Source organism: Dendrobates tinctorius, unplaced genomic scaffold (assembly GCF_039654945.1).
Source record: "Dendrobates tinctorius isolate UK_male_01 unplaced genomic scaffold, ASM3965494v1 ptg000122l, whole genome shotgun sequence".
Taxonomy (NCBI): domain Eukaryota; kingdom Metazoa; phylum Chordata; class Amphibia; order Anura; family Dendrobatidae; genus Dendrobates; species Dendrobates tinctorius.
This window is the reverse complement of record NW_027361790.1, coordinates 1,643,302-1,664,920: the sequence shown is the minus strand read 5'-3', so window position 1 is coordinate 1,664,920 and position 21,619 is coordinate 1,643,302. Positions and strand designations below refer to the sequence as shown.

The 21,619-nt window shown below is 41.2% G+C and overlaps 1 protein-coding gene across 13 annotated transcripts in view; it reads right to left on the bottom strand.

The window, feature by feature from the left end:
- NAV3 (neuron navigator 3) overlaps positions 1-21,619 on the bottom strand; it is a 1,131,823-nt gene that overhangs the window by 163,315 nt on the left and 946,889 nt on the right. For all 13 annotated transcript variants that reach the window (XM_073541506.1, XM_073541497.1, XM_073541495.1 and 10 more), the window contains 3 exons: positions 18,684-18,792; positions 17,057-17,440; positions 7,353-7,472 (listed from right to left, as the gene is read on the bottom strand). In XM_073541506.1, the coding sequence (XP_073397607.1) occupies positions 7,353-7,472; positions 17,057-17,440; positions 18,684-18,792 (613 nt within the window). The remainder of the gene's footprint in view (positions 1-7,352; positions 7,473-17,056; positions 17,441-18,683; positions 18,793-21,619) is intronic.

The window sequence follows — 21,619 nt, the reverse complement described above, 5'->3', positions numbered from 1 at the left end:
GGTTTCAAAATTGTGCTGCTGTAAAGTAAACACGTGCAAACTGTTATTTATTAATTATTTTGTGTGACATCTCTGTGATTTAAGGGCATAAAAATTCAAAATTTTCGCCAAATTTCCTTTTTTTCCACAAATAAACGCAAGTCATACTGAAGAAATTTCACCACTATCATGAAGTACAATATGTCAAGAAAACACAACCTCAGAATCACCAGGATCCGTTGAAGCATTCCAGAATTATAACCTCATAAAATGACAGTAGTCAGAATTACAAAAATTGGTTCGGTCACTAAGGGGCACACCACCCTTGGGGGAAATGGGGTTAAGGCATTTGGACACCACAGAGGAGGTTTCCAACTTGGGACTGCCATGTAAAACTCATAATGGAGTGCTGTTTACAAAGAGCACTTTGTCACTATCCATTTTTGGATCTGTGTCAGATTCTGGATTCTCTTATATAAACTTTTTTCCTTTCAGGTCATTGGGGGTTAATATTAGTTTTTGCCCCCGGTGGCTGATGGTGTTACTGCAAGTTTAGTAAGTCTACTGGTGGGTTTTTCCCCTCTGATGGCCGCTGGTGTTACTACATGTTTAGTTAGTCAGCAGGTGGTGACCACTCCCTCATTCTTATAAAAGGTTGCCTGAGGCATCAGCTGGTGTTGGTGATACACTTCCTTTTGTATACCAACCGTGGTCAAGAGAGGAGTTACCTGGTGCAGTGGTAGTTCAGCTTATCTGTATCTGGAGCAGTGGTGGTTCTGCTGAAAGCTGAGTTCAGGAGCCTTACTCTGCTGCTCAGAGCATTAGCAGCAGAGAAAGCTAAGTGATGTTTTTTAGTTGATTTAACCCCGAGGTGTCTGTCTTATCTTTCCTTTTGTTTTATTGATGCAGTTCACTTTTTTCCCTTTCTCTCCTCCTGGGGAGGGGGTTGGGGGTTTAGCTCAGGGCTAAATAGGAGGTAGGGACAGGTCGGTGACTTAAGCCTTACTACCATCAAGTGTACCCCCAAGTTAAGGAAAGTCAGGGCACCCCATTAGCCTGAGGGGCAATTCAGGGGCCCAGGTTCCTGGTCCGCTGTTTTCCCATTACTGCCCCATGACATTATCACTAACCGTCCATTTTTTTTGGTGAGGCATGGCCCTAATGCTGACCTGTGTCCAATTGCTTCAGACCCTCACTGAGGAGTGTGGGGTGCTGTATGGTGTGGTGGAGCAGCAGCTGCAGCAGTTGGTGGAGTTCGGGGCCTCAGCTCAGTTTCAGGCTCAACCAGAACCCAAGTTATCTCTCCCAGACAGGTTTTCTGGAGGGAGAGATAATTTTTTTGGTTTTTCAGGAGGCCTGCAAGCTATACTTCAGGCTCCTCTTTCGTTCACTAGGGAGTGTGGAACAGAGAGAGGGATTCATCATATCTCTCCTTAAAGGTGTTCCCCAATCCTGGGCCTTCTCCCTGCCGGCCAATTCACCATCTCTACGGTCGATGGACGAGTTTTTTGTGGCTTTGGCGAATAATATATGCCCCCTGTAGTCCTCGCTAGGGAAGAGGACTCACTGGTGCAAGTGGACGAGCCCAGGCAGGTGGGAGGAGTTGGTTCCCCAGCGGTGTTGCCTGCAGTTCGTCATGGTTTGGGGGCATGATTTTGCTGTGGGCAGACTGGCCAATTTTTTAGGGTCTGCCCGGCTCGCGCGAAAACCTCTGTACCACCTAAGAAGCTGCGTCCCCCTGGTCGTGTGGATGGAGGCGACGAGGAAGTGTATATTTCCTCCATTTTGCCCTCTCAGTGTACTGTATCAGCGGAAGTGGTTGTTGGCGGGGTACCTGAGGGCATACCGGTGTTTGTGGACAGTGGAGTGGGAGTCAATTTGGTGGAAGCTCACATTGTCCAGACTCATGGCCTGAAGTGTAGGACGCTGGCCAAACCCCTAAGCTTCCAGGCCATTGACTATCCCACTAAGCCAGGGGAGGTTGACCCAAGACGTAGAAAATATACATCTGCGTATAGGTACTCATCATGAAGAGTCCCTGTCATGCTACATCTTGGGGGGTATACCATAACGTATCATTTTAGACCTCCCTTGGTTGGAAAGATACAACCTGGTAACAGATTGGCGGTCTAGGGAAGTAGTCAACTGGGATCAGTCGTGTGAGGGCTGTTGCCTGGGGGCTACTGTCTCTGCCGCCTTTCTACAACCATCGCCTTCTTCTCCAGTGGGGGCAGCAGAGGTTCTGCCAGGGAGTAGTGGCAAGTCTCAACCCTCACCATTATCCAACTCTGAGAGGCGGAGTCCTCGTAGGAAGGGTCAGAGGAGGGTGGTGGTTCCCTCTCTGATTTGTGGGGGTGTGAGTGTGGTGACACAGGGGGATGTCTCTTTTGTCAGTTCCTTAAAGAGTTCACCATCTTGTGGAAAACGTGTGCATGGCAATAAATGTTCAGGTTCGGAATGGTGTGTGAACGAGTATGTACGTGTGTCCACCAAAAATATCCAGTGGAAGTATGCTGCTTGGGTCTGGAGTTCTCGGGTGATTGGGCCATATCGGGTGTCGGCCATCCTCGGCCCGGGGACATACCAGCTGGAGTTACCCCCAGTAATGCCCATACTTAACTCATTCCCCAGGTCGGCACTCGAGATTTGTTGTGCCTCTGGATCATACGTTGCCACCTCCATCAGTCCACGTTTGCCATAAATCTGAGAGTCAGGTGATTGCCAAGGTGAACTCTGGTGGATCTAGGCATCCTCACCATAGGTGGTTTTCTGGTGAGGTGCAGTGTTAAGGGTCAAGAGGCCCCTCATTGAAGGAGGGGTACTGTCACAATCCATTTTTGGATTTGTGTTGGATTCTGGATTCTCTTATATAAACTTTTTTCCTTTCAGGCCATCGGGGGTTAGTATTAGTTTTTTCCCCCAGTGGCCACTGGTGTTACTACAAGTTTAGTTAGTCTACTGGTGGGCTTTTCCCCCCCCGGTGGCCGCTGGTGTTACTACATGTTTAGTTAGTCAGCAGGTGGTGACCACTCCCTCCTTCCTATAAAAGGTCACCTGAGGCATCAGCTGGTGTTGGTGATACACTTCCTTTTGTATACCAACCTTGGTCAAGAGAGGAGCTACCTGGTGCAGTGGTGGTTCAGCTTATCTGGAGCAGTGGTGGTTCTGCTGAAAGCTGAGTTCAGGAGCTGTACTTTGCTGCTCTGAGCATTAGCAGCAGAGAAAGCTAAGTGTTGTTTTTTAGTTGATTTAACCCCGAGGTGTCTGTCTTATCTTTCCTTTTGCTTTATTGGTGCAGTTCACTTTCTTCCCTGTCTCACCACCTGGGGAGGGGGTTGGGGGTTTAGCTCAGGGCTAAATAGGAGATAGGGACAGGTCGGTGACTTGGGCCTCACTACCATCAAGTGTACCCCCACGTTAAGGAAAGTTAGGGCACCCCCTTAGCGAGAGGGGCAGTTCAGGGGCCCAGGTTCCTTGTCCCCTGTTTTCCCATTACTGCCCCGTGACACACTTCTTGCTCTGGTGTACTTTACAAGCACATGTAAAGTACCATATTGTCAGCCATTCATTTGAATGGCTTGGAAGTAATACATTAGCCCTGTTTCAGCTACTATGGGGCTGGAAGCTGAATTTCATTTCAGTATAGGTTACTAAAGTTTAACCAACACCTATCAAATATTCAGAAGCAAAATTTTATTTACAAAGGGGTTATAGTCATGACACAAACCCCTTAAGGAACATGTAATCATTACCCTCTGAAGTGTTTAAACAATATATATCAAATAGAAAAATTACACTAGATATCTATATATAAAAAAGAATATAACATTCTTCATATCATAAGAATGGTCATGCTGTACATGCATGTACAATATAGAAAAACTGACAAAATTCAAATCAGCAAGCATTTTCTAAATTTGCTCCCCAAAGACACTTCATATAAAAAAAAACTGTTTGGTTCTGCTTTATAAGATGCATCAAAATTTTGTCTTCATGATCGTATAACTGTCAGTAGCGATTTTGAATGTTTACATATAATCAGATCATGTAACAGAAAGCTGTTCCTTGATTTACAAATTTTCAGCTTAATGTCACGAGGGTGTCACATCACCCTGGAAGACCTGGAGTTTAGAAGGTTATGTCGGGTAATGAATAGCAGTCCACTATAGGCTGTGTGTCCACATTGCGTATTTTGATGCGTTTCCGCAGTGTAGTACAGTAACAATGATAGTCAATGGGAATTTGAGAATTGCTGTGCAGCATGTCAATTCTTTCTGCGGAAACGCAGCGTTTCTGCACCCATTGACGATACATTGAGTAAGGCAAATCCGCACATCAAAAAACGCATGACAATCCACAACAAATCCGCAAGAAATCAGCATCAATTCCACATGAAATCCGCAGCATTTTGGCGTGCATTTTCAGCCAAGAGATGCAGTTTCTGTGCAGAAAATTCCGCAAGCCAATCCGCAATGTGTGCACATACCCTTAGAGAAGTTGTGATTCATGTCCTATTTTACATGGATTTCCTTTCCGTCAGTGCTGAGAGAGTTAAAGACTCTTTCCTTGTTGGCTGAGTCCATACAGCCTGGTTGTTCATAGCTGCAATTGCTTATCATTTACTTCCTCTATATTTGCTGGCTCTGGGCATTTAATCCTTGCAGGTGAAAGATTTGTCCTCCTGTGCTAAGTGCTAAAGCTGAAAAGTTGGAGTGGAGTTGTAGTAGTAGTGATCTGTTGTTGTCGTTGTACATGAGAGTTTATCTCCTCGTCTCTGTTCCCATTTAGTTTATTCCTCTCTGTCTCTATCATCCTCCCTATTATTTGTTAGTGCTTTTGTATGATAGTGGCTTCCTGATATTCCGGTTTTATCTGTGTGTCTTGTTTATCTTACATTTCTGTCCCATGCCTCAGGTTGCTGGGGGAGGGGACATATCAGGATTTACCAGCAGCATAGTAAGGTTGGAGACCCGAGCCTCTCTACCTTTAAGAGTACCCACAGGACAGGGATAGTTAGGTTCCCAGTTCCTGGGACAGTTTGAGGCCCCTCTTCTTTACTACTAAGATCATAACAGCATGACACTTAATTACATAAGTGATAGGATCCTCTGACCTTCTGGAACTTATCAAATGTCTTATAAATGTGCATTGAATAGGAGTTGTCTGTGAGATGTACATAGACAACAGAGGTGGAGTTCAGCCTCTTCTTACTAATTCAAATGAAACAGTTGTTCAAATCACAACCATTTAATTGAATCGGAGAAAACTTGACTTGTTGCAATTCGGTTTAATATTCAGTGAGGAGACAGCTTAGCAATATGCACTCTGTTTCCTCACTGAATAGATGAAATGACATCATTTGAACAGAGAAAAGAAGCTAAGTGCAGAGATACAATGCAGCCATGTGAGGATACAGTATTTCCTCCTGTGCAATGACTACAATCACATGACTACAACCTTGTTCTGAGAATTCTGTACTCTCCTCTTCTGTACTATGCTGGTCTACAATGAAGCTGCTGCTGTGAGGTATGATGTTACAGGAAAGTGTGGACCATCTAACATTGCTGGGTGGTGCTCTTACCTGGAAGCAGCAGCAGTGAGTGTGTATACAGGTTAGAGGAGCAATGTTTGTCAGTCAAGAGGGAAGATGTTTGGCAAGATGAAGCTGTGTTTAGTACGCTAACAGGAGTGATGTTCTACAGGAAAAGGACTTATGTAGAGGCGCTGAGGAGTGATATATCACAGGATGAAGCTGTATAAAGGGGACTGAGGATTTAGCTACTATGGGGGGTTGTATATAGAGTTTCTGAAACGTGAGGTACTGCAGGAGGGGGTTGAGGAGTTATTTTGCTTGAATGTAGAGAGCCTGAGAAAAGCGATGTACTGCAGAAAGGGGCTGTATAAAAGACGGCTGCGAACAGTGTTATACTGCATGATAGGGCTGTGTATAGAGGGGCTGAGAGGAGCAATGTACTGCTTGAGGGGCTGCATACAGAGAGGTGAAGAAGTGTGATGCACTGCAGAAAGGGTCTGTATATAGAGAGGACTGAGAAGAGTGATCCACTGCAGGATAAGGCTTTATATAGAGAGACTGAGAGGTGTGTTATTCTGCAGGATGTGGCTGTATATAGATGACTGAGAGGAATGACATACTGCAGAATGGGGATGTGTATAGAGGGGCTGAAAGTAGCAATATGCTGCATGAGATAGCTGTTTATTAAGGGGACTTAGAAAAGTAATAAACTGCAAGATGTGGCTGTGTATAAAGGGGCTAAGAGAAACAATTTAATGAAGAAGGTTACTGTATATAGAGATGCTTATGTATAGAGGGGGCTGAAAGGAGTGAAATAATGCAGCATTTTGGCTGTATATAGAGGGCCTGAAGGAAGCAATATACTGCATGAGAGGCTGTATATAGAGGGACTGAAAAGAGAGATGTACTGCAAGAAGGCACTGTATATAAAGAGGACTAATATGCTTGAGGAAGGGGCTGTAAACAGAGGGGATTGAGAAGAGTGATATACTGCAGGATATGGCTGCATATAGAGGTGCTGAAATTAAGCAATATACAGAATGATGGACAGTATATAGGAGGGCTGAGAAGAGTGATGTAGTGCAGGAAGGTGATGTATATAGAGAGAAGAAACTACTTCACGAAGGGGCTGTATATAAAACGAGCTGAGAGGAGTGATGTACTGCAGGAAATGCCAGTGTATAGAGGGGCTGAGAGAAGCAATGTATTGCAGAATGTGGCTGTATATAGAGGACTGAGAGGAGTGATGCACTGCAGCTGGGGGTTTTATATAGAGAGGGCTGAGATTAGTGTCATATTTCAGGATGGGGCTATGCATAGAGTAATTGAGAGTAGTAATGCAGAACATTGCTACTCTCAATTACAGAACATCCTCTACATCAGGGTTCCCCAACTCCAGTCCTCAAGGCCCACCAACACATCATGTTTTCAGGATTTCCTTTGTATTGTACCGGTGAAGCAATTATCACCTGAGCAATACTAAGGAAATCCTGAAAACATGATCTGTTGGTGGGCCTTGAGGACTGGAGTTGGGGAACCCTGCTCTAAATAATCTGCAGGAAAATATGGCTTTAATTTTGGTTATCATTTTTATTTTATGAGTCAGGGAGGGACATATTACTGGGAGTGGTATGCAGAAAGTGGAGTGGTCTGAAAATGTGATGTGGTTTCTCTCATGCAAACAGGGAACCTATTAAAAATATGAATTCTACGCTTGTCCGCTCTCGGGTAAAATATAGTTTTATCAATAATCTAAGCTTTCATATCTTGACAAATATATTGCTCACCTTTTTCTGTATTTGGAGATATAAAAATCAACATACAAACTGCCAGATCTTACCTGTCCGCGTCAACAGCAATATCATGCACCCCTCTATGAATGACATCACGGGATGTTGTAAGGTCAGGTATCCTATTAAGACTCCTGGTGTATAAATTCAGTCCACCATCTGTTAGATACCTAATGTAAATACAAAATGCCGATTGGATTTAGATTGCGTTCACAAAGAAATTGAAATACACTATTAAAAAAACAAGGTCAAGTACAAACAATATGTCACCTTGGATAAAACACATTAGAAGCAGAAAAATCACATTTGAGATGGATTAATAATTGATTTTCATGGATTGAGGTTGCTATGCAGGAGAGGTTTTATTCTCTCTTGTTTTCATTGTGGTGTACAAGGTTTCTAATTTCCGTAATGTTATTTGATGTCTGAGCTGTTTGTCAACAGGATTTACAAACCATCCAGAAATTCCAGTAAAGTCTTTAACCCCTTAACACCATGAGGTATTTTTGTTTTTGCATTTTCGTTTTTCCCAGAGCCATAACTTTTTATTTTTCCATCAATATGCCTGTGTGAGGGCTTATTTTTTGCGGGACACATTGGAATTTTGAACAACACCATTGATTTTACCATGTTGTATACTAGAAAATGGGAAAAAAATTCCAAGGCGGTGAAATTGCAAAGAAAAGTGCAATCCCACACTTGTTTTTTGTTTGGCTTTTTTACTAGGTTCACTCAATGCTAAAACTGACCTGCCATTATGATTCTCCTGGTCATTACGAGTTCATAGACACCAAACATGACTAGGTTCTTTTTTATCTAAGTGGTGAAAAAAATTTCCAAACTTTATTAAAAAAAAAAAACTGCGCCATTTTCCGATACCCGTAGTGTCTCAATTTTTCATGACCTCGCGTTGGGTGAAGGTTTATTTTTTGTGTGCCAGGCTGATGTTTATAATCATCATTTTGGTGCAAATATGATCTTTTGATCGCTCGGTATTGCATTTTAATGCAATTTCGCGGCAACCAAAAAACATAATTCTTGTGTTTTGACTTTTTTTCTCGCTATACCATAGCGATCGGGTTAATCCTTTTTTTATTGATAGATCAGGCAATTCTGAATGCGGCGATACCAAATATGTGCATGTTTGATTTTCTTTATTGCTCTATTTGGAATGGGGCAAAAGGGGGGTTATTTGAACTTTTATATTTTTTTTATATTTTTAAAAACTTTTTTTTACTTTTGGCATGCTTCCATAGTCTCCATGGGAGATTGAAGCTGCCATAACCCAATCGTCTCTGCTACATACAGGTGATGATCAGTTCGCCTCTATGTAGAAGAATTACTCACTTGCTATGAGCGCCGACCACTGGGTGACGCTCACAGCAAGCTGTTAGTGACAACCATAGAGGACTCCAGGAGACCTCCAGTTGTCATGCCAAAACACCGGTGACCCGCGATCACATGATATGAGTCACCGGTGGGCGGATTTCTGGTGCGGTTGTCGGAAACACTTGTGAAATGCCGCTGTCAGAGATGGACAGCGGCATTTAACAGGTTAATAGCCACGGGTGAATCGCGATTCCACCCACGGCTATTGCGGGCACATATCAGCTGTTCAAAACAGCTGACATGTCCCGGGAAAGATGTGGGCTCACCACCAGAGCCCACATCAAAGGGAGGGAGTACAACATTGGTGTAAATATACACCCAATGTTGGAAAGGGGTTAAAAATAAGGCACTTTTTTGCCCTGTCCGGAAAAAAAATTGAAGGTGTTTGTGATTTATTTGAGGTTTAAGAGACTTATAGATATTTTGGCTGTAATTATCATCATTTTTACAAGTTACAGTAAATGCAGCTGATGTCTTATCGGAATTCTGGGCTGTAGACACGTATCACTTATAATCAGAATGATTTATTGTGGTTTTCCAATGAGTCTGTAAAAAATATTATCTGTCTGATTTTTTGTTCTGAAAAAATAAAAAGTCGAGTTGGCAACTACGTTTGTAATTGAGATGGAAATAGAAGAAATCCTTGGAGGGAACCTGTGCCTTTTGTAATGCACAGAACTGAGAATTAATCCTTTAAATTATTATCTTCCACTGATTTACTAAAGTACCAATCATTCTGATTGACTGTGATCTAAAACAGGGGGGAATCCATTTCACAGTCCCTTGTACAGAATTGACTGAAAGCCTTGAGCACGTATATGGCTGAAGGGGATACAGAGCTGGCAGTCATGCATAGATACCGGTGCCTACAGGGGCCCGAAAAACAATCTGCCTCATGAGAAAACATCGATATTGTAATTATACTTGCACCTCTGGCTATGAGTAAAGTCATTAACCAGAGTTGTATTGTGAACACAACTTATTGACAATCTTATTTTCCGCTAAGAGCTTATTGTATAAGGATAGAAAGATAGACAGGGAAACAATGGATTACATCTGGTAAAGGTTGAAAACCACGCTATATCCAAGAATATAACTCAGAAAATGCATAATTTAAGTGTATATTATAACACCTGTCCATTTTTGTATGATTTCTGAACGTTGAGGTACAAGTATGGAAACTCTATGCTTATTGCCAAAACAAAAAGACTTTCAGGCACTCTTCATTGCACTCCACCCCTATGGTTTCTACCTTTGATAGTTTTACTCAAGAAAATGTAGTGGTGTGTCCTGACAATGACGTTCCCAAGTGAAGCCAAGAGGTTCTCTAGAAATAAACGGTGCACACTGCCCTTATGAGCATCAAGTACATTCATCCCATATCTTATAATGGTGTGCTCTTATTCATCACATCCAAAAGGAAATGGAACAGGAAAATATGCCAAATATGTAAAAACAAGATACTCATGATTCCTGAAATGGTTTGCTTAGACTTTTGGTCCCAAGCACATATACTGTAGTTCCTCAAGACATTGCCCAACAACACATCAACCTACAGTATAACAAGCTAATACCCTTATTATGTTTAAGGAACATCTCACCAACATTTAGTATCACTATGACATACTAACAACATATATAGGATGAAAGAAATTTCTGCATAGGTTGAGCACAGGTCCACCAGGCTTTCATGTAACATGAAGGAGGTGGGTCACATATGTTATTGAATATAATGCAGGAGGTCAGGCTGTCTAGGCATTGTATGTTGTAAGTTCTAAAGTCTCAATTTTTTCATTGACTCTACTATTCTCACAATAAGGCCAGGGTCACACGGGCATACATTCTTTCATGTGAAAGAATTGGATCGATTATGTAAATGACAGTTGGATCAAACTCTGATCAGAATTTGAGCCAAGTGCCTGCTTAGTTTGATCCTATTCTCTCAGATGAGAGAATGATAGCACAGGTGAGAAGATGATGGAGAACAAGATTTCTCCATTCTGTGAGTCCACGGAAATCGGACTGAAATCAGTGCAGTCCGATATTTTCTAAGCATGAATAGACTTGAAAGGATGAGTGCAATCCGATTTGTGCTTCAAATTACAGCATGCTTCAATTCTGTTCTGATGCCGAATCAACATGAGACAAAAAACACTGATCGGCACTGCCCCGAAGAATAACATTAGTCCAAGTGCTTTCTGATTAAACATTGACCAGCACTCGTCCGATGTATACGCTTGTGTGAGCAATCCTGAAGAAGAAAAGATTTGTCTCCTGTGTTCCAGGCCCCAGCTACACCAAAAGTGCTAATATGTTTAAATGACTCACTACAACAGTTCACCTCTGCAAAATGAAAATGCAAGATCCTTTGCTGGGCCCTTACCCTGTTTTTCCTGTCTACTAAATATTGAATACAAAAAGGGTGGGGGAACAAGAGGCGCAATAGTGCCCTATCACTAGTGACACTACGATGTGAGTGGTGTAATGCAGTTCCACTCACCTATTCCAGTTGTGTGACCCACAACTGGCTGGAAGATATAACACAGTATCAGCTGCTGCAGGACCTCCACCGACCACTCCAACGTGGAAAAACTGCCAGAGAATATGGGAAGCAAGATGTGCCACAGTCCGCGCTGCTGAATCCACAAAATCACCTTCCTCCACCAAGGATGGTTGAAATGAACACTGTCACCAACCTACTAAATATTGAAGACTGGTGCCCATAGCAGGGTGATGATGTATATTGACCTAATAATCCTTACCATGACATTAGTCAAGTTGTGCAGCCCAGGGATGATCAAAACTCATCAGGTCATGTGTGCTGTAGACATCCATGTTTCTTTCTTATCTTCTACAGTTTTTTGATGAAAACATATTTCTGCCTAAATCAATTCGTATGCTGCAAAAATACCAAAATAATCCACAAAGGAATCGACGCTAAGTTTTTGGAAGCAAATCCTCTGTTTGTCACACTAACGCAGCCTGGAAATTGTTTTAATTAAGTGATAGCATAAATATATGGAAGGATTAAAAATAGAACAGAAGCCTATGTGGAATTGCAAATCAAAGAGGATGAGTGTTTAAAGTATGATAATTCCCCTTTACCACACTAAGAAGTTGTCAAAAATGCATCAAGAAACTTAGCAGTAATGCCAGAAAAAATGTATAAGTAAAAGGCATTTATTGTGATGTCCAGGGAAACATTAAAGTCAAGGGAGATTAACCAAGCGTCATGCCAAGAGTCTTAGCTTGAAAGAAGCCATTCATATCCACAGCTTTTAGAAAGGTTTTTCATTGCTGTCTAAATATAATTTATTGCTTTTTAAAAAAAAGTCAGTAGCATTAATTAGCATTAATTAGGACTGTGTCTTTGAAAATGCCCCAATTTTAGGAATCCAATATATAAAATACTGTAAAATAATAGTTTCTAAATTATATTGTACATCATGCAGTTCACATGAAGAAACTGCCATATAAGTTTGCCGACAATTCGCTGCATTCTTGTGGCAAACCTGCAAAAAAGGTGCAGATATTATTGCTTATTGTCCATGCAGTAGATTATGTCCATTGGAAGGGAGAAAGCTTATCATCTTGAGAAAAACCTTTTAAATGACTAGGCCAGGCTCCGACTAGGGCAAAAAAAAGTCGGAGTTTCGCCTGAAACCCGACCCCAATGCAAGTCAATGGGAAATAAAAGTCGGCATTGAGCGGATGACATTCATCCACTCAATGCCAACTTTTATTCCCCATTGACTTGCATTGGGGTCGGGTTTCGGACGAAACTCCGACTTTTTTTGCCCTAGTCGGACCAGTTTCATCCGACTCAAATTTTGTTTCATTCAGGTTTCACGAAACCCAATCCGACCAAAGTCGCTCAACTCTACTCCTTAATATGGAAAAAAGTCACAAGTTCATGCTCAACTAAGGCAAAATCAGCTCGATTGTTAAACTTTTTAAAAATAAGCCAAGCAATTGGCTCAAGGCTCTGCTTCCAGTTGATATACGTCCAATATCAAAGAAAATGCCACTATAGGATAATATCACAATGATCTCGCCATTGTATTTCCATTATGAAAACGAATACAATGAGATAACAGTGACGTTTCGCTGAGCAAGTGACCTTGTCAAAGCCATAATCACAACTATCCATATACCCATATATACTACATATAGTGACCCTGGTTTCTTGCTGCTTTTTCACTTATTTTTTAGTAAGAAATATCTACGCTATCACCCTTTTCAACAAAACAGAAAGGATGTGCGACGCTAGGGAGGGGCAATAAGGTTAAGAAGATGAACAACTGCATGTATAATTACATTCTTTACCTAATCAGTACACGTTTAACTTTGAGCTTACTAGTAAAGGATATTTTTAAGGCCCCGTCTCACATAGAGAGATCGCTAATGCGTCACCGATTTGTGTCGTAACAGCGATCTCGCCTGCGATCTCGCTACATGTGACATGCAGCAGCGACCGGCCCCCCCCCCGCTGGATATCGCTGATCGTGCAGGAAAGTCCTGGGTCATTTTTCATCGTCGACGTCCCGCTGGCCAGCATGCATTGCTGTGTTTGATTGCTGGATCATTGCTGCGTCGCTGAAGAGATCTGCCTGTTTGGCAGCTTACTATCCCTACCAGGTCGTATCGTTGTCAGGATCGCTGGTACGTCGCTAAGTGAAACTGGATCTTATGTCTAGTTTGCACTGAAGAATGTGATGTTATATGCATGTAATCATAGAGATAATAGCAAGTGTGAACTATGCACATTTTAAACTTTTATATTTTGGGAGTTTTTACTTCTTTGAGTCTATGCTTGGGTCAGACCTTTAGCCACAAAGATTTTTTTTTTTTATTTCTCCAAAATGTTACCATTTGATGTGAAATTAAATCAAGGTGCCCATGATGTTAACCCTTTAACCATCGCCAATACGCCTTTTAATAGCGGCAGTTAATGGTACTGTACTTATTCCTCAGCGCCACTTTTTAATGGCGCTGAGAAATAAGGTTATAGTGCCCCCCAGCATCAGAAATTCTCCAGGTTTTCAGCTACTGAGGGTAGCTGAGACCCCAGAGAACATGATTCGGGTCGGTTTTTACTGACCTCAGTGTTGCGATCACCGTTATTCATAGAATAACGGCGACCACAAAAAAAGGTCCGATTTCCTATTTATTTCTCTCTCCTCTGATATGATCTAGCACATAAGAGGAGAGAGAAATTGGCTTCCCCGAGCTTTCCCGGTACCTGCGGTATCTCCCCGTCCCTGCGGTGCCTCCCGATCCCTTTGGCTGTGTCCTCTGGCCCTCAGTGTCTTCTTACAGGAAAAAAATATCGGGTGCATGTGCAGTGCGCCCTCCGAGATCTGCCAGCTGGCACTCAGCAACAATAGGAGATTTCTCTTATTGGTTCATATTGATCACTGTGATAGAACCTATCACAGTGATCAAAATAAAAAAAATAGCAATCAAACCCCACTTTATCACCCCTTTAGTTAGGTAAAAATAATAAAATAAAAATGTATTTTTTTCCATTTTTAGACTAGGGTTAGGGTTATGGTTTGCTTTATAGTTAGGGTTAGGGTTGGGGCTAGGGTTACATTTGGGGTTATAGTTGGGGTTATAGCTAGAGTTAGGGTTGGGCTAGGGTTATGGTTGGGGTTATAGCTAGGATTGCTAACCATTTGTACAGACACATGCACATGTCTTGCCTGCTGGAGTTAATTTTGCAGGGCTCTGGCAATGCTCCTCCTGTTCCCCTTGCACAAAGGCTGAGGTAGTGGTCCTGCTGCTGGGTTGTTGCCCTGTTATGGCCCCCTCCACATCTCCCGGTGTACTGGCCTGTCTCCTGGTAGCGCATTCAGCCCCTGAACACTACAATGACAGACAGCAAAAATTCTTGCCACAGCTCGCATTGATGTGCCATCCTGGATGAGCTGTACTACCTGAGCCAATTGTGTGGGTTGTAGAGTCAGTCTCATGCTAACATGAGTGTGAAAGTACAACCAATATTCAAAGTGACCAAAACATCAGCCAGAAAGCATTGGTACTGAGATGTGCTCTGAGGTGCCCACCTGCAGAACCACCCCTTTATTGATTGTGTCTTTATAATTGCCAATAATTTCCATCTGGCATGTGAAATTGATTGTCAATCAGTGTTGCTTCCTAAGTGGACAGTTTGATTTCACAGAAGTTTGATTTACTTGGAGTTATATTCTGTTGTTTAAGTGTTCCCTTTATTTTTTTGAGCAGTGTATATAATCCTACAAGTAGCCTACAGCAACATTAAGCTGCAGAAATTTTTGTCAATTAATGGTTGTAAACTTCATATGGCAATCATATTACTCACATATCTTACCCGTGGGATAGGGTAGCAAGAAAATCCTTTTTTTCTTTCTTACAGAGAAAAACATCCAAGCCAAGCTATGTTTTGCAAAACCTACATCAAGTCAGTCAAAAGAAAGTGGGAAAATGTATTATAGTCTAATAAGACTAAGGTTGATTATTTTGTCCATAATTGCCAAAACTGCAAGTTATGAAAACAACTCCTTAACCACAGTGAAGCATGGTGGTAGCAGCATTATGGTTTTGTGCTGCTTTTTAGTACTGGGATTTTAGTCAGCGTGGAATGAATTATGAACAGTTCCAAATATCAGTCAACTTTACAAGAAAACCTTCAGAGCGCTGCAAAAAATGATGAGAAATTTCACCTTCAAACACGACAATGGCCTACGCCATGCCTCTAAATGTACCAAAGAATGGCTTCAGAAAATTATCAAAGATTTGGAATGGTCCAGACAGAGCCCAGACTTGAATCCATTTGAAAATCTATGGTTGACCTGTGTGGTGCTGTACACAGGTGATGTTCTTGTAAACTTACTGATTTTGAGAGCTATTTCAAGGAAGAGTGGGTGCAGACAATTCTAGATGTGTCACGCTAATTCCTGTTAGGGCTGGCGGAACACACCAAATAATAAAAATGGTAATAAGGTGCGCTCGCAGCCCGGGGTCCACCGTGCAGAGATAGTAAACTGCTGCTCGGTAATGGCGGACGCTATATGGCAGTATAAGAAAGGAACACACGCGGTACACACGCGTCACCCTGTGTGTACAGAGGTGAACTCTGTTACTTCACAGAGCTGCACTACCACGGAACATAAATGCCAGAGCATGTTAAAGCTCACAGAGCTCGGCAAGGTGAGTGCTCAATACATGGTCACAGAACTCTGCCCCAAGAACATGGGTTCAGAGTCCCTCTAGACCTACTAAGCGTGCGGCGTCGCACCTGCAGACGCCACTAATTGACGCTGGCTACTGTGGAGTGCCGACCAAGTGCACCGTGGCGTACAGACAAGCCACCACTTGGCACTGATGCCAGTCTCAGACTCTGCCTCCTACCTGCACCTCAGCCTGGGCGCTGACAGGCATGGCTACAGAACACATGCGTACCAAGGGTAGGGGTTTCTTAATGTCATTCAACAGAGACATTCATACGTGCATTCAACACTCACTCCACAAGGCCTATAATCTTTTTCTATATTATCGCATGGCCTGGCGGCCATGCGAACCTTTTATAGTTGCAGCATTCTCGGACCTTCCCAGTGGTCCAATCGGAGGAGCAATAGGACCTGAGCATGTGACCTCCGACCTCCAATGAGAGGTCGTCCCATGGGCATGTTCAGTAGGAGAAAAGCAGGACTTAGTCCCTGGAGCATCTGCTTGCCGCTGACCAATGCATGATGCTATAGCTGAGCCTGGAGCAGCAGTAACCAGAGGCATAGCATTAGCCTGGGCAAGATGCTGGAACCGACATCTCTGCTGAGCAGGAACCTCTGCGGCCGCAGAAGAATGGGAGACTGCAAAGGACATGGCTTGAGATTCACCCTGTGCAGCGATGGGAACTCGACACCTAACAGATTCCTACCTAAAAATTCTGAATACTGTCATAAATTCAATGTGTACTTCAACAGAGTATTAGTTTGAGGGTGTGCATATTTATGCAACCATATTATTTCAGTTCTTTGATTTTCTTTTCTTACCTGAAAAGATTTCAGTTTATTTTTTAATTGAATTGTACAGATTCTAAGTGACATTTAAGGTACAAAAAGTTGGTAAGATTCTTTTTATAAGACAAAAACTTGGCATTTTAAAGGGTGTGTGTAGACTTTTTATATCCACTGTGTATGCACATATACATTTACACACACAGCTTTAAAATCTTGAGTGTTTAATAAATGTAGAAGTGATATACTGTATATATGCTATTTCTGTGCTTCACCATTTATTGAGCACATACATATTATTCATTATTTCCCTGCACAACAAAATAAAATTATTTTAAAGTGTTATAAAATCTAAAAAATGTACTCACCCACTGTTGATGTCATCAGATCTCAAACTCTTTCCAAGAATGTCACCATCACTCATGTAGCCTCCTACATCCACTTCTGAAGACATGTCAAGGTCATGATTTCCCTTCTCACAGATGTCAACTTGTGATAGATTTCCAAGCCGGGAAACAGCAGCACGCCGAAGAGGCGTAGTATACATGAAGCGTGATGGGTCTGTGTGGATGAAGCGCCCTGTATTACTTCTAGGATAAGCACCAACAAAAGAGGGGGCATCACCGGCTTGGAGTCTAGGGCTAGCCTGTCCAAGTCTCCACGTCACTGTAGAGGATCGACTTGTCAAACTTGGCAAACTTCTCCCGCTTACTTCAGTTGTTACTGTGCTATCAAAAGTTGTTTCAAGTGTGCTGAACGATAAAAAAAACATAAAAAACCTCAAGATAAAGCAATACTACATAATATAATAAATGCAACACAAAGTCAGTGTTTCATATCAGACTAATCTTAGAAATACATATAGACAATGGACTGTATACTAAATAAAGGGAGATTTATATACTACATATACTCATTTCTTACTACAATTTCATAAGAAAGACTAGAGTTGTATATGATTTTTCCAAAGACGACTGATAGTTGCTGTTTCAATTGCTGTGTAAGACCTGCAGTGTCTATGAGCAAAGTGGCCCTAAAAAATTGAGGCTTATTTGCTTATCAGAGGACAGAATTAAATGTTATGCTGTCCATTTTTCTGGGATTGGTTGTTATGAAAATTTCGAGAAACCCCTTATTGGATCACCTTCGGTTTTCTTTTTAGTTTACATTAAAAATGAATTACACACAGATGGTAAAATAACAGACACACGAAACACAAACGGATGAAAAACGGACTACCAAATGAATGGAAGTAGAAGAGTGTTTGTTTTTTGTGGATGCAAAAACTGACATGTACGTGTGAATAAGGTACAAGAGAGAATGAAAAATGATGTCAAATATTAGAGGAGTGAGCATTTTCCTTTTTAAAAATCCAAAGCATTTTTTTGCATGCATTAATGGGGTAACTACAACACCATTGTATGTATAACAAATCCATTTCTGTAACTGGAGTATAAGGGCGTTTATGCTGACAGACAAGGATCTGGAGGGATCACATTTCAATATAGGTGACCCTATTCCTTCAAGGAATTTCTGATCTAAAAAGAAGTAATGCTCATTGCCACTTTCTTGTGGAAGTGAGGACAAATATGACACCTTCATGTAGTAACCCACAATTCCATCACATTTGCTGTAGCATATTTTCATACTGTGAAAACACTGCTACTAAAACCAATGACAAATAACATGAAATAATAAAATAAAAAGCTCTCAGTAGGTGCGGAAGAAAAATCTTCTCATGATGTTGATCACATGTTTGAGATTTGGAAGCCTTTGATAATCATTTTGGAAAACCATGAAACAATGGAGCAGCTGGCTAGGCTATCAATGCCTTCTACATCCACTTTTGAAGACGTGTCAAGGTCATGACTTCCTTTCTCACGGATGACTTCCAAGCAGGAAAAAAGCAACATGCTGAAGAGGAGTAGACATGAAATGCCTACATGAAATACTCAAATCTACAAACAAATAAAGGTGGGCATTGGGCACCCATACCTGTGACTTATTTGAGTCCCACGTAAACTGGACATGGTTTCTTCTAAGTTTTGCCTAAGATCTGCTATATTCTTTACAGTTCTCATTCTCCTCGCTTCTGGATCTTCACCTAGACAAAAAATAACCTTATTACAATACAGGTAATATCAATTCATATACAATGTAGAAGTAGATTTAACTACGAATTTAAAATTTGAGGGGTTTATATGTGTATATACCATACTTAAATATTAAGGTAATTTGTACAACCCTATTAAAGCTACAGAAATAGGATCAGAAGAACATTATAAATGATAATATCAATAATCCACTATGATATCAGTAACAGTCACTATTGTGGTTACATCTGTTCATATCCAATTGGTATGACGTTACATGCCCTTAAAGGAATTGTCCAGAATAAATAAAATTTCCTTGACAGAATGTTAATGCTTTAAAAGTATATATTACTATATACTCATCCGGATGAACCCTTGAGTCTCCACAACAGGCAGCTCCAGTGTACTCAACCGGGATCACAAATTATGACATCCTGTTCTTCAGTCATGTGACTGCTGGAGCCTGTGATTGGTTGCAGTAGTCAGGTGCCTGGAACAAGACATCATCAGATGCAGAGCCAACGACTTTCTATTCCAGTCACCGAATTGCTGCAAAAATTGGGTCACCAATACTCTAGGTACAATCCATGTGAATTTTTATAAAACCTGATCAACCACTTTAAAGCGAATCCATCACAAGATTTATTCCTACAGACTGCATATATTATTAAAAATAGCTTTTTAACCAGCTATAGTTAAACACTTAAAATGCTTATTTTAACATCAGATCGAAAAGCTGAACAAAAAAAAAAATTGCACAGCCATTCTGATTTGAATTTTCAAAGAAAGTACATCAATCACATCAGGTCTTACTTATCTATTTAATAATGTGTGCAGTTTGGATTGTGAAATCTAGTGGCAGATCGTTTTTTAAAGCATAATCCCATGGTCCACTTTATGTATAATAACAAGACAAATACATTTTGAACCACTAAGCTTAATATAGTCTGGTCTTCCAAGGTGAGGATATAGGGTCAATTATGGCAGTAGAGTTATACGAATAGGAATGCTGACAGGGACATCTGACAGAGCAAAAGATTTGAGAACATGGCTAGCGGTAATTAACTGGAAACTGGCTTTTACACTGAAGAGAAGGGAAGTGATGAGACTAAAATTAGACTACCCGTGACCAGACCAAACTCTATTCTAATACCAATGACATTCAGTGCACTCGCTGTGTTATCCTCCATGACACAGCAAACACTATTGTCATTAGTGTCTTATGGATTAACTATGTTATAAGAAGGATAGAAGCCTGCACAATGCTTAGCACAATGCTCAGAGGTGTTGTTTCTTCTATAGAGGACATTTCAGCAAAATAAATCATATAAAAGTTCATTAAACTCATAATTAGTAAATTTCACACAATAATTTAAGTTTAGGGTATATTCACACATATGGATGATGGTGCAGCAGAAAGTCATACCATTTCTACCCTGTCCATTGACATACAATTTTTACTGATGATGTTCACATTTCTGAATACAAAAAGAATGGTATGTCAATAAAAGTACAATGATATAAAAATTAACATATAAATGTATGTTTTGGTATGTGTGGCAGTGAAGCCTGAGTATTCCCCCACACTTCCATAAAAGACTGTTATATGTTCAGATTTATGACTATATAATATATACTGGTATATACTAAATAAAAAAAAAAATATATATATATATATATATATATATACACACTGTATATACACACACACAGGTGCATCTCACAAAATTGGAATATCATCAAAAAGTTACCGTGATTTATTTCAGTTCTTCAATACAAAAACTGAAACTCATACATTATATAGAGTCATTACAGAATGGTCTATTTCAAGTGTTTAATTCTGTTAATGTTGATGATTATGGCTTACAGCAAATAAAATCCAAAAGTCATTATCTCAGTAAATTAGAATACTTTATAGCACCAGCTTGAAAAATGATTTTAAAATCTGAAACGTTGGCCTACTGACATGTATTTTCAGTAAATGCACTCAATGCTTGGTCAGGGCTCCTTTTGAATCAATTACTGTATCAATGCGGCATGGCATGGAGGCGATCAGCCTGTGGTACTGCTGAGGTGTTATTGAAGCCTTAGGTGTTATGGAAGCCTTCAGCTCATCTGCATTGTTGGCTCTGGTGTCTCTCATCTTCCTCTTGATAATACCCCATAGATTCTCTATGGGGTTAAAGTCAGGCGAGTTTGCTGGCCATTCAAGCACAGTGATATTGTTTTTAAACCAGGTATTGGTATTTTTGGCAGTGTGGACAGGTGCCAAGTCCTGCTGGAGAATTAAATTTCCATCTCCAAAAAGCTTGTCGGCAGAGGTAAACATGAAGTGCTCTAGAATTTCCTGGTAGACGGCTGCGCTGACTTTGGTCTTGATAAAACACAGTGGACCTATGCCAGCAGATGACATGGCTCCTGAAACCATCATTGATTGTGGATCCTTGACACTAGACCTTGGAAATCAAGGTCCCAGAGTCTGGAGGAAGAGTGGAGAGGCACACAATCCAAGCTGCTTGAGTGTGCAATTTCCACAATCAGTGATGGTTTGGGGAGCCATGTCATCTGCCGGTGTAGGTCCACTGTGTTTTATCAAGACCAAAGACAGCGCAGCCATCTACCAGGAATTTCTAGAGCACTTCATGCTTCCCTCTGCCGACAAGCTTTTAGGAGATGGAAATTTAATTCTCCAGCAGAACTTAGCACCTGTCCACACTGTCAAAAGTACCACTATCTGGTTTAAAAACAACAGTATCACTGTGCTTGATTGGCCAGCAAACTCGCCTGACCTAAACCCCATAGGGAATCTATGGGGCATTATCAAGAGGAAGATGAGAG